This window comes from Gopherus flavomarginatus, chromosome 2 (genome assembly GCF_025201925.1).
Source record: "Gopherus flavomarginatus isolate rGopFla2 chromosome 2, rGopFla2.mat.asm, whole genome shotgun sequence".
Lineage (NCBI taxonomy): Eukaryota > Metazoa > Chordata > Testudines > Testudinidae > Gopherus > Gopherus flavomarginatus.
In genome coordinates, this window is record NC_066618.1 from 151,393,648 (window position 1) to 151,406,864 (window position 13,217).

The 13,217-nt window shown below is 60.1% G+C and overlaps 1 protein-coding gene across 1 annotated transcript; it reads right to left on the bottom strand.

Moving 5' to 3' along the window:
• Positions 1–5,370: 5,370 nt before the first annotated feature.
• VAMP8 (vesicle associated membrane protein 8) lies at positions 5,371–11,086 on the bottom strand. The gene is made up of 3 exons (XM_050937620.1): positions 10,984–11,086; positions 7,761–7,922; positions 5,371–6,649 (listed from the first exon to the last, which is right to left on the bottom strand). The coding sequence occupies exons 1-3, from the start codon at positions 10,984–10,986 to the stop codon at positions 6,506–6,508; spliced, it is 309 nt and encodes a 102-aa protein (XP_050793577.1). The 5' UTR covers positions 10,987–11,086; the 3' UTR covers positions 5,371–6,505.
• Positions 11,087–13,217: the final 2,131 nt, after the last annotated feature.

A 13,217-nucleotide genomic window follows, 5' to 3' on the forward strand; every position in this document is an offset into this window, starting at 1 on the left:
AAACAAGCCCAACTCCACAGACATGGGGTCTAGCTCAAGAAGGAGTCTGGAGTCATGGGGCTAAAACTCCAGCTCAGTTCCCAACAGTGATGGGAAAGATGACTAGGAACTACTAGCGCAGGAATAGAAAATAAGACTGAAGTTATCTCCCCCACCCCCCGCCCATCAATCCCTGGTGCGCCCACCCTGGAATCCTGTGCCCAGCGCTGGTCGCCCCAGCTCCAAAAGGAGAGAGTGGAGCTGGCAAAGAGTCAGAGAAGAGGAACAAAGATGGTCAAGGGTATGGAACAGCTTCCCTATGCAGAGAGAGTGCAAAGTTCAGAGCTGTTGAGCTTAGAAAAGAGACAAATACGGGGAATGGGCTAGAGACACATATGCTCACAAAGGGTGTGGGACAAGTGACTGGAGACGTGTTATTTACCCTTTCCCACAATACAAAAACCAGGGGGCACTGAATGAAATTAAGACACTGCAGGTTAATACAAACAAGAGGAAGTACTTCCTCACACAATGCACAATTAATCTGTGGAACTCCTTGCAGGGGATATTGTGAAGGCCAAAAGTATAACTGGGTTCAAAAAAGAATGAGATAAGTTCACGGAGGCTAGGCCCCTCAATGGCGATTAGCCAGGATGATCAGAGCCGCAACCTTATGCTCAGGGCAACCTAAATCTACAACTGCCAGAAACCAGGAAGAGAAGACGGGTGGATCTCTTCAGAATCGCCCAGTGCGGTGAGCTCCACCTGAAGCACTGGCCATGTCTCAGGTCATGCTGCACAGGATGCACTAAGACCTTGCCAACACAGAGAAGTGACATTGGTGCCTGGTGCCACCCTTTGGGCATTCACACCAGGGAAGTGCATTGCATCCCCATGCCAGCCCATGGGGTCAACGAGAGCGGAGTGCATTGCTCTTTTCCACTGCCATGTATTGCAGGATCCCAGCTGTGTGGTGTGGGGTTCCTACTGGTGGCACAGGGGATGGTGGGAGCTGCAGGGTTGAAACACCCATAACCCACTGGGCCGATGGCAGGAACGTTGGTGTCAGCCCTGTGGCTTTGGCACTGTTACACCTGAGATGGGGCAAATCCGTCACTGGGCTAAACCCACCGAGCCCCAAGCTGTTGCACTTGGGATCACCCTGCCCCAGTGTGACGGTTGTTTACCGTTTAATTACCTAATAGGAAGTGGGCTCTAACGAGGCCTCTCAGCTCCTGGGGGCCAGGGAGGTGGCTGGGGAGTTGCACACTTCCCTTCTTACGCCGTGACGGTGCAGCTGCTGCACGGCTCCTGGGGTGGCTGGCACAGGGCTCCGCGCTGGGAAGATGCTCGGATTGTCTAGAGCTGGTCTCAGTCAGCCTGGGCCGGCTTTCAGGCTCATGGAGCTGGGGCCAAGGCCTCAGCTTTCATTACACAGTAATTAAGGCTCTAGCTGTGGTGCTGTAAAGAGCCGGCAGAAGGTGACTTGAGCGGAACTGATGCAGCCATGGGTCCCTGAGTCTGCAGGCAGCTACTGTGCAGGCCCCATTCCCCGCCCCTGTGTTAACTCTGAAACCTAATGTTGACTATGTAATTGGAGCTGTTAACTAGTTCACTGTAGATCGAATTCCATGACACAGGAGGGGCTGATGATCGCAGCAAGAGCTGGGCACAGGCTAGGCCAGTGGCAGCTCAGGCTGGCAGCTCCGGTGTGTGGCACCTGATCAGTGACGAGACCTGATCTATAGGTGGCGCTGACGAGCATGCCCCCCACCCCCGCCATCCCATTCCCCAGGGCTCCAGGCAGATTTCCACACAAGGCAGCTCCGGCTGAGTGACAAGGAATGGTCAGGTGCTGGCCAAGGCCCAGAGTGCGCCAGTCCCCCTCGATGGCTTGCAGCATGAGATGGGGAAGCAGCAAAGAATCCTGTGGCACCTTATAGACTAACACACGTTTTGGAGCATGAGCTTTCGTGGGTGAATACCCACTTCGTCGGATGCATGAGATGGGGGTGTGCAGTGCAGACGGGCTGTGTTGGAGAGCCTCCCAGCTGGGTGGCGAGACGGGGACTTGGAGGTATTGGAGTCTGTTGTTAGTTGCTCCCTTCTCCTGGGCCCAGGGAAGAGTTGGGGGGGGAGGGGGCAGGGTTGTGGCTGGGGTAACGGATGCGGGGGGAGGGGCACTGAACAAAGTGCCCAGGACTTTGCCCATTTCAGGGTGTAACTGCATGGGGGTGGGTAGATCCGGAGGTGGCGGGGGTGGATCGAGTGAGGGAGGCCAGGGCCAGTGCTGGAGCTGCAGAGGGGATAGATCGGGGGTGGAGGTGAGACTCGTGCTGGCATTGAAGGGGGTAGACCCAGTGGGGATGGGGTGGCAGAGCTGGGCTGCAGCAGAGTAAATGCAGCTGAATAGTACTGGCGCTAGTCCCTTTGGCTCATTGCATCTCTGCCCTAGCAGGGACCAGGTGGCTCCAGTCCCCCCAGCCCTGAGGAGCTGCAGCCAGTGCCTGAGATTGGGAGCCACCTGGCAGTGCCCACATGGCTGCAGATGCCTCCACCATCCTCCCAGTGGCCAGGAGCTGCCAACCCCCCTCTACCTCCCTGAGCCATCGGGCCAGGCCTCAGCCCAGCCTTCGTTGCACCCGCCCATAGCTGAGACTCAAGCAGGGAACACGAGCTGTTCCCCACACACTGCACATTGTCTGTGCTGCCCACCTCGGCTGCCCAGGCCGGCTCAGGCACAGAAGCCAGCATCTCAGTGCCCTGGGCAGCTGCATAGGGGAACACAGAGCTCCCACAGCCCCAGCCAGGTGGGAAAGCCCAGCCCCGGAGCCAGCTACCCCACTAGCAGTTCCTGCCTGGTATCCTGGCTCCCACAGCAGCCAGTTCCAGCTGCTGCTGAGGAACGGGCAGGAAGCCCGTGGCCTAGGGCCATTGTGGTGTCACCTGCCTATGGAGGGAGTTTTGCCACATCCCACCAGCCGGGGGCTAGCTCATATCGTAAGACAGGACTCAGCATAACAGGCTAGAAGTCTCTGAGGTCCTCCGGCAGCTCTCATCACCAGCTCAATGTCTCAGCCTCCCTCAAATGCTGCTGAGCTTCTGGCCTCAGGGACACCCTGTGGCAGGGAGTTCCACACATCAACACATGGTGTGAAACAGAGCTGTGGGGGGGGAACAGAGGGCATGGCCCAGCCACGAAAGGGACCAGCTGCTGACAGATATGCCCTGTCCTCAAGATCTCTGACCAGCCAATGGAAGTTTGTGCCAGTGATGGAATTGCTTCTAACTGGTGTCTCATTGATTGAATGGGTTGCTACCTCTGGGAGGAGCTTGTTTAATTTTTGCATTTGTTTAGTTGTTTTAAGTATCCCTCCCTGGATTTGAGCCCTTGATCAAATATTAAAACCAACAGCTGTTACTGCCCTCTGCTGGGTGGAATCAGGTCTGCTCTCCTGTGTGTAATAGCCAGCTGAGGCAGAGGCCTGGTCCACACTACAGCGTTAAATCGATTTAAAAAGCGTTAAATCAATTTAACGCTGTACCCGTCCACACTACAAGGCACTTTAAATTGATTTTAAGGGCTCTTAAAATCGATTTCTGTACTCCTCCCCAACGAGAGGAGTAACCCTAAAATCGATATTACTATATCAATTTAGGGTTAGTGTGGACAGAAATCGAAGTTATTGGTTTCATTCTTTTACTGAGCTACCCAGAGTGCACCGCTCCGGAAATCGATGGTAGCCTAGGACCATGGACGCACACCACCGAATTAATGTGCCCTAGTGTGGACGCGTAAAATCGATTTTATAAAACCAGTTTTATAAAACCGGTTTTAATAATTTCAATTTTATGCTGTAGTGTAGACGTGGCCAGAGAGGCAGCCACATCTCTCTGCTCAGCAGAATCTGGTTACCTGTGGCCAGGGGATTGTCCGGGAATGACTCCTGGGAGGGTGCTGCATGGGGAATCAGTGACGGCGCCCTCTAGTGGCTGAGCCTAGAGTGGACAAGGGGCCAGCAAAGGGCAAGGCTCCTGAAGCTCAAGTGCTAGGGGCCTGGGCTTTGGGCCAAGGATCCCCTCTCCCTGTGTGTGCAGGGCGGGGAAGATCACATAGTAATCTCCTCTCCATTGGCTACAGCATGTGGCCCCTGGGCAGCCAGGGCAACATCAGCCTTCGCCAGCTGCCCTTGCTAACTCCACCCGTGTGGGCATTGGTGACAGCCTCAGGCACTGGCTGCAGCTCCCCAGGGCTAGGGGGACCCAGTGCCACGAGTGATGTGTCCTGCAGAGCCCCTCCCCCGCTCCCCAGCATGAGATCAGCCCATTCACGCGGGATGGAATAGCATTAGCCATGCTGTCTGTACAGGAAATGCTAAGGTGGGGAGAAGCCTGTGAGGCATGGGGCTGGGGTCGCAGCATGGGCAGAGAAGGCTCCAAAATCTGCCTCCTCCAACCTCCAGCCCCATCTTCAGCACAAACTGACTGGAGGAAGGGAACACCCGCTGGTGCTGGTCACCATGGCCCCCTCACAGCCTGGCCTGTGCCCAAGCAGGTGCTTTACATCTCTCCGGCGGCAGGAATCAGGGACAACAAAGAGCAATAATCCACTGGCTGTGGGAGAGGCCTCAGCCCATGCAAGGGGTTGGGGTGGGGCGGGACCCTTGGTTCATGCAGGCATCACATCCCACAGGGTGGGGCTGTGGTGAATGCTAAGGGGGCTCCTCACCAAGGCACAGACAGATGGTGGGGGTCTCTCTCGAGCTCTCCGCCTGCACTGTCACCATTGAGATTCTGCATTGGGTGAAGCAGTCTCAGCAGGGAACGCTGCACCCTGCCCCACATGCCAGCCCCAGTCACTAGCCCCTAGCCCTCTCCCAGCTCTCACAACCAAGCTGCTGCCACATTTGTGCCAGGAGACATGGGCAGGACTCCTGGGCTGTCTTCCTGGCTCTGGCATGGCCTTGGCAAGCCACTTCCATGCCCCAGTTTCAGGGGGTGCAGCATGGCAGATCCTCACCTGGGAGGGGCCCTGGAAAGAGCTGGGGGCAGGGCTGGCTGCTGAGCGAATCCTGTGCTCTCAGCCCCAAAGGGTGAGGGGCTGAGGGTTACAAGTTGATCACAGCCTGGAACAAAGGACCATCACAAACACCCCTCCCACCTCCTGCTCCCCAGGCCAGGCACACTGCCAGCCTGTGCAGTCCCAGCCTTTCCCAGCAGGGGGCACTGTGGGGAGCAGCACAGGCTGGTGCAGGGGTCCTGGCTACTCCAGTCCCAGCCTCTCCCAGCAGGGGGCGCTGTGGGGAGAGATCCCACCAGGACCCAGCAGACAGAACACAGCAGAGGCGGAGGCTGGTTCCTTCCAATAAATCTCTCTTCTCCAGTGAGGTATAAATACATTTATTACAGGGAGCGCAGCCTGCGTCTCTGGGGGGCAAGGGTGGTGAGGGGGGGGGAAATCAGGAAGACTTGGCCTCCCACTGCAGGGTCGGGGTGGGGGGGCTCTGAAACTACTTCCATTGCTTGGCTCAGGGACCCCCACAGGTCCATTGGGGGAGCCTGGTCATAAGATCAACATACACAGCCAAACTCAGGGCATGTGGGGAGGGGGCGGGGGGCATTGAGGCTGCAACAAGCCCTGCTCACCCCTCCCCGCCACCCCCAGTCGACAGGGCACTCACCGGCTCCCAGCTGCTCCCCTTGGCAGAGTCTCCCCCTGCAGGCAAGGGGGGTTACTGCACCCCCAAGAGCACCTGCCCCTCCAGGCAGGACAGGGGGTGCAGATTGTCAGGATGCCATGGCGGGGGTAGCTATGAGAACCTAGGGAGTGAAGCCCATGAGCACCCGGCCTGGACAGACAGACAGAGGTTGCTGACAAATCTCCCACCCCCTCCTGCAGGGATCTCTCCTTCTCTCGTTACTTATTAAGGCAAAAGGTAGATTGGTAGGGCTGCATCTGGCTCAGGACAGAGCAGCCCTTGCCCACACCCAGCTCTGCCTCAGAGAGGGCATGGGCTGGGGGGGGGGGGGGAGCATTCACCAGATCCAAGCCCATCACCCCAGCCCCAGGAGCGCCTCCTCCCTCAGCTGGATGAGAGCCAGCCGCACTGGGCAGAGGGCACAACCCCGCCCCCTGGAGCCGAGCTGGGGGCCGCGGCCATGGGCAGCCGATCTAGCTCCATCGGCCATATGGAGAGGGGCTGGGAGCTGTTCCCGCGTGGCTTGGCTCTGCCAGCCTGGGAACACTGATGGGGGTGCCCAGGAAAGGGTATGACAGAGGGTTTTGGGGAAGGGAACGGAGCAGAGCCAAAGGGAGCAGGGGAGTTCCCCTCAGGGGGCTACAGTCCCCAAGGAGCTTAAATGGGGGCAATGGGGGTCAGGGTACGAGTGCCCTCCCCCTCCTGGCATACGGATGGGCAGCGTCAGGGGGCTGACAGGAGGCGTTGCCCCCAGCCCAGCGACCCTCAGGCAGTGGGGGCAGGGAAACTGTGGAGTGGGGGAAGAGGAAGAGGCTGCGGGATGTGGCCTATGTGGGGATGACGTTGGTGGCGAAGAGTATGATGAGGATAATGATGATGGCCACAATGACGCAGATGATGGCGATCATCTTGACGTTCTTCCACCAGTACTTGCGGGCCACCTTCTGCGAAGTCGTCTTGAAGTGCTCAGACTGGGGGGAGACGTGGGGGAGTTAGCAACGTGCTGACCCAGAGCCTTCAGCCCCTGCCTGGCTTGGCCCTAGGCAGCTGGACAGCCCCCCACCTGCCAGGGGCAGCTCCAACCAGAGAGATTTGGGGGGGGACATCTGCACCCCCTTAGGGCGAGGCCGCACCTGGACACAGACTCACTGGGCTGGCAGATCAGGCCAGCACGGATCTTCATCCATATCTACACAGGCCAACCCAGTTCGGTGCTGGGTTACCAGACATGCCCACTGGACTGCCCTCGCTGCATCGGAGCCAGCACCACGCGGTTCGCTGGGGCATTTCCTCCTGCTGCAGCTACACCAGGGCAGTGGTGGGCCTGGGCTCTCCAGCATGGCAGGTAGAAATCCAGCTTCCACATCTTTAGCTCATGTGGGCAGATCTGCGGGCATGAGCAATGCCAGCAGGTGGGTCCACATGTGGGCGCTGCCCCAGCTCCGCTCTGCCAAGCCAAACCGGCACCGGAGAGCTATGGGCACGTTATTCCAGAGCTGACCACTAGAGGATGCTTGTGTTTCCCTCAGCAGCTGCTGGCACCAGGGTAGCCGGGCCCGGGCTGAGTGCCTCAGAGAAGCAGCGCCAGCACGGGACAAAGGGCAGTGCAGGGACAGCATCTCGCTGGCTGCCAGGGTTTATCAGCGGCTGAGCAAACAGCCCCGCCCCGCGGGGAGCAGGCGTCACGCAATGCACGTGGGCAGGGACCAGAGGACTGGCAGGATCCGAACTAGAGTGAGGTGTCACCCGCCCACCCCCGCCGAGCAGCCCTGTGCCTGCTTGGCACCGTCTCCACAACGGCAGAACGCCCAGCTGAGCCTGTTGAGGCAGCAGTTGGAGCCCCCAGAGCGAGGTTAGGGGTCACAGCAGTGCCCAGGCCTGTCTTAGCTTGGGTGGCACCAGAACCCGGGGCACCCAATGCCAGGCCTTTGCCCCAAACCCCCTATCAGACTCCAGCCCCCACTCCCTGCAAATCAACTCCAGACTTGGGGTCCCCATGACCTAACCAGGAACCTCACGAGCACAGGGTCGGGGTCTCCCCCAGCCTGCTGCTCCCCGGTCCCCTCCACCACCAGGGCTCACCGTCGCCTCCAGGTCCTCGGTCTTGTTCCGCAGGTGGTCCAGGTTCTCGCCCCGCGCCAGGATCCGCTCCACATTCTGCGACATGATGTTTTTCACCCCCTCCACCTCGCTCTGCAGGTTCTTCACCCGGTCAGTCGCCATCCCGCTGCCAGCAGTGCCCTCCTGTAGGGAGAGTGCCCGCCAGGGGTCAACAGGAGAGCGGCTGTGGGTGTAGCACACATGGCCCAGGCAAAGCCGCTGGGGGCCCAGAGAACAGAGGTCCAAAGGCAAATGGGGGAGGGGCCCTCGAGAAGGGGCCCAGCTGCAGCCCCGTCCCTCTGAGGAGCTCAGAATGCTTCACAGACTCTGTTCGAGCCCACAGCCTACCACAGGAGAACAATCTTGTGGGGAAACTGAGGCAGCTGACATAGCAAACCCAAAGGCAGGGGCAGAACCAGGAATAGAACCCAGGAGTCCTGTCTCCCAGCATCCCCACGCAGCGCTAGGAATAGAAGCGGGTGTCCTGGATCCCAGCCCCCTGCTCTAACCGCTGGACCACAGCACCTCAGCCAGCATAAGGAAGGGAGAGGAGACAGTTGGGGAAGGAGGGTGCCTGGCCCAAGGCCAGGGGTGTCCAGGACACTGAGGCAGAGCTGTGGGAACAGAGGCTGAGGAAGATCCCACAGGGCAGGACTGGGCTGGGGAGAGCTCTCTGGGCGATGGGGCAGAGCACCCCCAGGGTGACTGCCCTTCCCCTCCTCCCCCCAACACTTATCACTGCGGAATGTCAACAGGGAACTTCCAGGCCTGTGTTAGGTCTCCACTGCCAGCCAGACTTGCCCAGCCGGTCTGGTTGGTCCCAGGAATCTCCCCTCCTGCAGTTCTGCCCTCTGTCTGCAGCGGGCACAGGGCAGCAGGTGTGACACTGCCAGCCCAGGGGGACCCAGGGCAGAGCCCTCTGCAGGGGTGGAGAGTGGGGCTGTCTCCAAGGCTCTTCTTGGTCCTTTGCCTCTTGCGGAGAAGAGACCCAGCAAATTCAGCCCACCCAGGGACCTGGGACAGCCCCAGGATGGAAGCACCCCCTAAGCCTGTGAGACCCTGGGGGGGGCAGGATCAGAGCCACCCCCTTGTCTCCTCCCCCTCCTGCTGAGCCTGGTCCAAGCGGCTGGGCTGGTCAGACCCAGGCATGTTGGGCTGGGCGGGTCCAAGGCCGGAATGTCAGAAATGCTGCCCTGGGCCAGCACCCAAAGTATGTCAGGCACCGGGGAGCAAAGCCAGCCCAGGGCAGCGCTGCCCTGTACAGGCCGGAGGGAGCCCCAGGGTCTGTCTGAGTCCAGCAGCCCGCAGAGAGACTCCCCTTTAGACTGGCCCTGGTAGGCAGCACGACTGCCACCTCCCCTTTCCGGCCGTTCATGGCAGCTCACCCAGGCCTCCCTCAACCCCCCAGCACCTGCCGCATTTAGCCCCCACCATGCCAATCCCCCAAATCTGACCCCGTTTTTAACCCAGGACAGGTCTGAGGTGGCCAGCATGGCTCCAACAGGGGGATGCAGAGACACCCCCCTGCCCCTGTGGAGGCGGAACCTCAGGCCCCCAGCAGGAAGCAAACAGCAGAGGGGCCAGAGCGCCCCTCCATACCCACTGTGTGGCCCCTTTAAGGGAAACCTACCCAAGTCCCTACTGCACCCCTCACTGCCAGGGCACCTTGGCAACACCTGGGGCACCAGAGCTCCTTCCCTTAACCCTTCAGGTCCCAGGCTGCTACCCTTTCCCCCACCCCAGGGCTCTGGACTGGGGTGTCCTGCGCAGCCAGCACTGGGGCCAGGAATTAACCCCTTCCCTCCTGACCCAGGTGAATTAGTGACCCCAGATGCAGGGGGCTGGATGTGCCAGCGAGCCTGGGCTGGGGGAGGGGGGGACATTAATCTTTTACCTTCTGCCCATTTGCTTTGCAGCTGCTCACAGACAGCTCAGATGGACAGACCATGGCGCAGAGCCTCTGTCCCCCTCAGTGGGGGGATCATGGCTGGGGGGCCTCAGAGGCACCAGTCCTTTGGCAACCACCACTTAAAGACCCCCCCAATCCCCAGCCCCCTGCATCTTCCCAGCCCCCGCCAGCCCCACACAGCAGGCAGCTCAGGCCAGGAGCCCCCAGGGTCTGTGGCCCCCTTTTAAGCACAACCCAGCTGTGAAGGATGCCATGGCCTCCATCCACTCCACCCATCAACGCTGCCCCCAAACGCCCAGAGCCATCCCCCCTCCCCCACATCCCACCCTGGCTCCAAAACAGCTCTGCAGTTCCAGGGGCCTGTCCCCCACCTGTGCCTGGCTCCAGCTGCAGAACAAGGCTTGGGCGCTGCAGTCCCCCGAGGGTGCAGGAACCGTTAGGCCGCCCACTTCCTCTTTCTAGGCAGCTCTGCAGGGATCCGAGGGGGGGCGGGGGCTGACAATGAGACCCAGCACCCGGGCGGGGGGAGAAAAGAGAGGGGAGCCATGCAGCTCAGAGCCTGTGGATCCATGGGGGGCCTTGGCACTGGGCACAGGAGACAGACAGGAGCCTGTTACTTTGGAGGTGGGGGCTCAGGAATGACCCTGCTCCTGCATCCCCTTTAAGAAGCTACAGACCCCCACTCCCATTCCCTGCTTGGAAAAGATCCCAGCTGCCCCTTCCCCTCCCCAGGCTGGCTGCAGCCAGCGCCCTCCTCACAGGAATTGCAACCTGCTCCCAGCCTCTGCTTACCCAGGCACTGCCCGGCCGTCACCATGGAGACAGCCCAGGGAGCAGCCTGCAGCGCCGAGCGCGCAGTTCGAGTCCCTTGTTTGAGCCCCCCCCCCCCCCGCTTCCTCCCTCTGTCACCCGGATCCTGCCCTATACCCCCCTCCCCACAGCAGCCACTGGACAGGGTGGGCCACCCTCAGTCACACCACAGTGGGTGTATGGCCCAGCTGGGAGCCAGGACTCCTGGGTTCTCTCCCCAGCACTGGAGAGGAGTGGGGGGCGATGGTTAGAGCTCAGGCAAGTCACTTAACACCCCACCCCCAGCGAGAGAAAGGGGATCATTAGCCAGGCGGGATCCCCCCGCCCCCAGCAGCTGTTTCCAGTCCGCTCCCCACCCCGGCAGCCGCTGTGCAGCCAACTCCAGAGCCGGTCCCGGGCCCCTCCCCGCGCGGAGTCACTCCGGATCCTCGTGTAAAGGGGGGGAGCTACTACCCCCCGCCCGCGTCCCCGATCCCGGGCACTCACCATGCTCCGGGGACTCCTCTCCAGGCACTTCCTGGTGCGCTAAGTTTCAGCCCAAACTTCCTTCTTCCTGCAGCCCAGCCCGGCCCTGCCTGTCCCCAGGTGCGAGGGGCGGGTCCGGCTCCTGCCTCTGCCTTTAAAGAGACACGGGCCGGGCCGGGCCCGGCTCCCCCAGGCTGTTCGGGTCCCTCTGCCCCGGCACAGAATCCTGGCATTGGGCTCCAAGCTTTGCCTGCCCCCTATGTCCTCGGCACCCCCAGGTCACAGCACCCCCACTCCCAGCTAGGTCATTCACAGACCTGTTCAGGAGACCCAGCCCGCCCGGGGGCAGCCCTGATCCCAGCAGGTTGGTTCTGTGCACTAGGCTAGTGCTTTAGGGTTAAGGCTGGGGCCTCCTGCCACAGTGGGCTGTGGGTCAGGAGTGAGTAGCAGGGGGTGAGGGGCATTGGCAGAGCTGGGGGCCCAGGAGTAGCAGGGGGCTGTGAGTCAGGGGTGAGGGGGATTGGCAGAGCTTGGACAGGAGACTCTCCTGAGTTGGGGGAGCTCTGACCACTCTGTGTCCCATCCCAGCCTGGCTGAGGCCAGCTGGTACAAAATGCTCCTAGGGCACAGGCCAGGGCACGTCTAGCGGAGGTGGATCTGGATAGAAACCTCCCTGCCCTGGCACGTGGAGCTGACCAGAGCCCAGCGCTGCTCGGAGCAGATGTCCCCAGGGCTGAGGCTGCTGAGTGGAGCTGGTGCAGACCCAGATCCAGCCGTCACGGAGTGGAACAGGCTCTGCTCGGCGAGCAATGGTGGTGCCTCGCTGGCGGACTGTAGGCCCGGACATATTGGCAGGGTCTGGGTGTGTGGATGGGGACTGCTGGGCTGCTGCCCCACTCTGGGGAGAAGCCCATCTGTCTCCAGCACTAACACCAGTGCCCATCTCCTGCTTGTACACCCCCCCTCCCAGGGAGTGTTAGGCCCTGCCCTGTGTTTGGCAGGGAGAGGGTTAAACTCTGCGCAGATCAGGGGGTACTGGGCTGTAGAGGAAGCCAGCTGAGGTGGGGGATGGGGCCCAGCATCTACTGTCCCCTCTGGGCCAGGAAGCTGGGTGAAAAGGGTTTGGAGATATTGCCGGTGGGGAGGATGGGGAGGGGGCTGCTGCATGTGGGGCTCTGGAGGATGCTGGTGCATGGATTGAAGGCTTTGCACAGCCTAGTGGCTGCCTGAACCTGGTCTCCCAGCAGCTCCTAAGCCCTGTGTCGCCCACCCTGCCTCTGGCACTGGTGCAGCATGGGGATTCCCGTTACCACCTCAGCCCCTGCTCATGCATCTTCATCACCTGGTGGGTGCAATCCCAACATACCCTGCAGCCTCCCCACCCCAATAGCCCCAACTCCCTGCAAACAGGAGAGCTAGCAGGGGTCACAGGGGCACAGCCCCTCTCATGAGAAGGCCTCTGGTGCCATGCTGCCCTCTCTCTGGGTTAAGGATGCTGCTCCTCTCCAACCTCCATCCCCCAATCACCTCCATAGCCAAAGCATCTCCTCTTTCTTTTCTGTTACAGTCGTAATCTACTCCCATGCTCCAGGGTTGATGGCCCCAAGGGTCAGACAGGAATCCCTATCCTGCCATTCAGTATCATGCAACAACTATGGGCAGCATGGGGGATTCGGTTTTCCAATGCTCCTGAACCAGCTCATGCTGAAGACAGGGTATGGGAGTGGATGGCTTAGGGTTGATGTGCTCTATCCCTGCCTGCTCCCAACACGGAGCACTTCATTTAAACCTGATGGAAACTGGCCTGATGTAACTGAGGGAGGAATGGGACAGACGCAAACCCAGGAAAAGACTATTTCAGTGCAGTGTTTCCAGATGGCTGAAGCTGAGAGCCGCTTTGTGGGAAATTAATCCTGCTGTGCCACCCCCCTGATGTATCCATCTCCCATGCTGTCCCCCCTGCCAAGCCCTTTGTACTCTGATCCTTCCTCTCTCCTCTGGAATAGTGAAGTGTTGCCATTTAAAGTGACAGCAGTGGACACTGGAGCTAGCCCTCACTGGAACAAATGGGGCATTAATCCCGCATGCTTGCTGCTATTGCTTTGGGCCCTCGGCAAACTCAATCACGTGTTGTTGCACTGGTTATCTCCGGGGCAAATCCTTCATCTCCGAGCAATCAGCTCAGGCTCTCTGCAAACTCAGGCAGTTTTCCTCAGGGTCACCAGGGAAAAGTTTTCTTCATACCAAGAACAGAT

Bases quoted from the DNA above. Each gene is read 5' to 3' on its own strand.
- VAMP8 (XM_050937620.1), bottom strand. The intron at 6,650-7,760 runs GTGAGCCCTGGT...GTCTCCCCCCAG, and splicing joins CCGAGGACCTGGAGGCGACG to TCTGAGCACTTCAAGACGAC.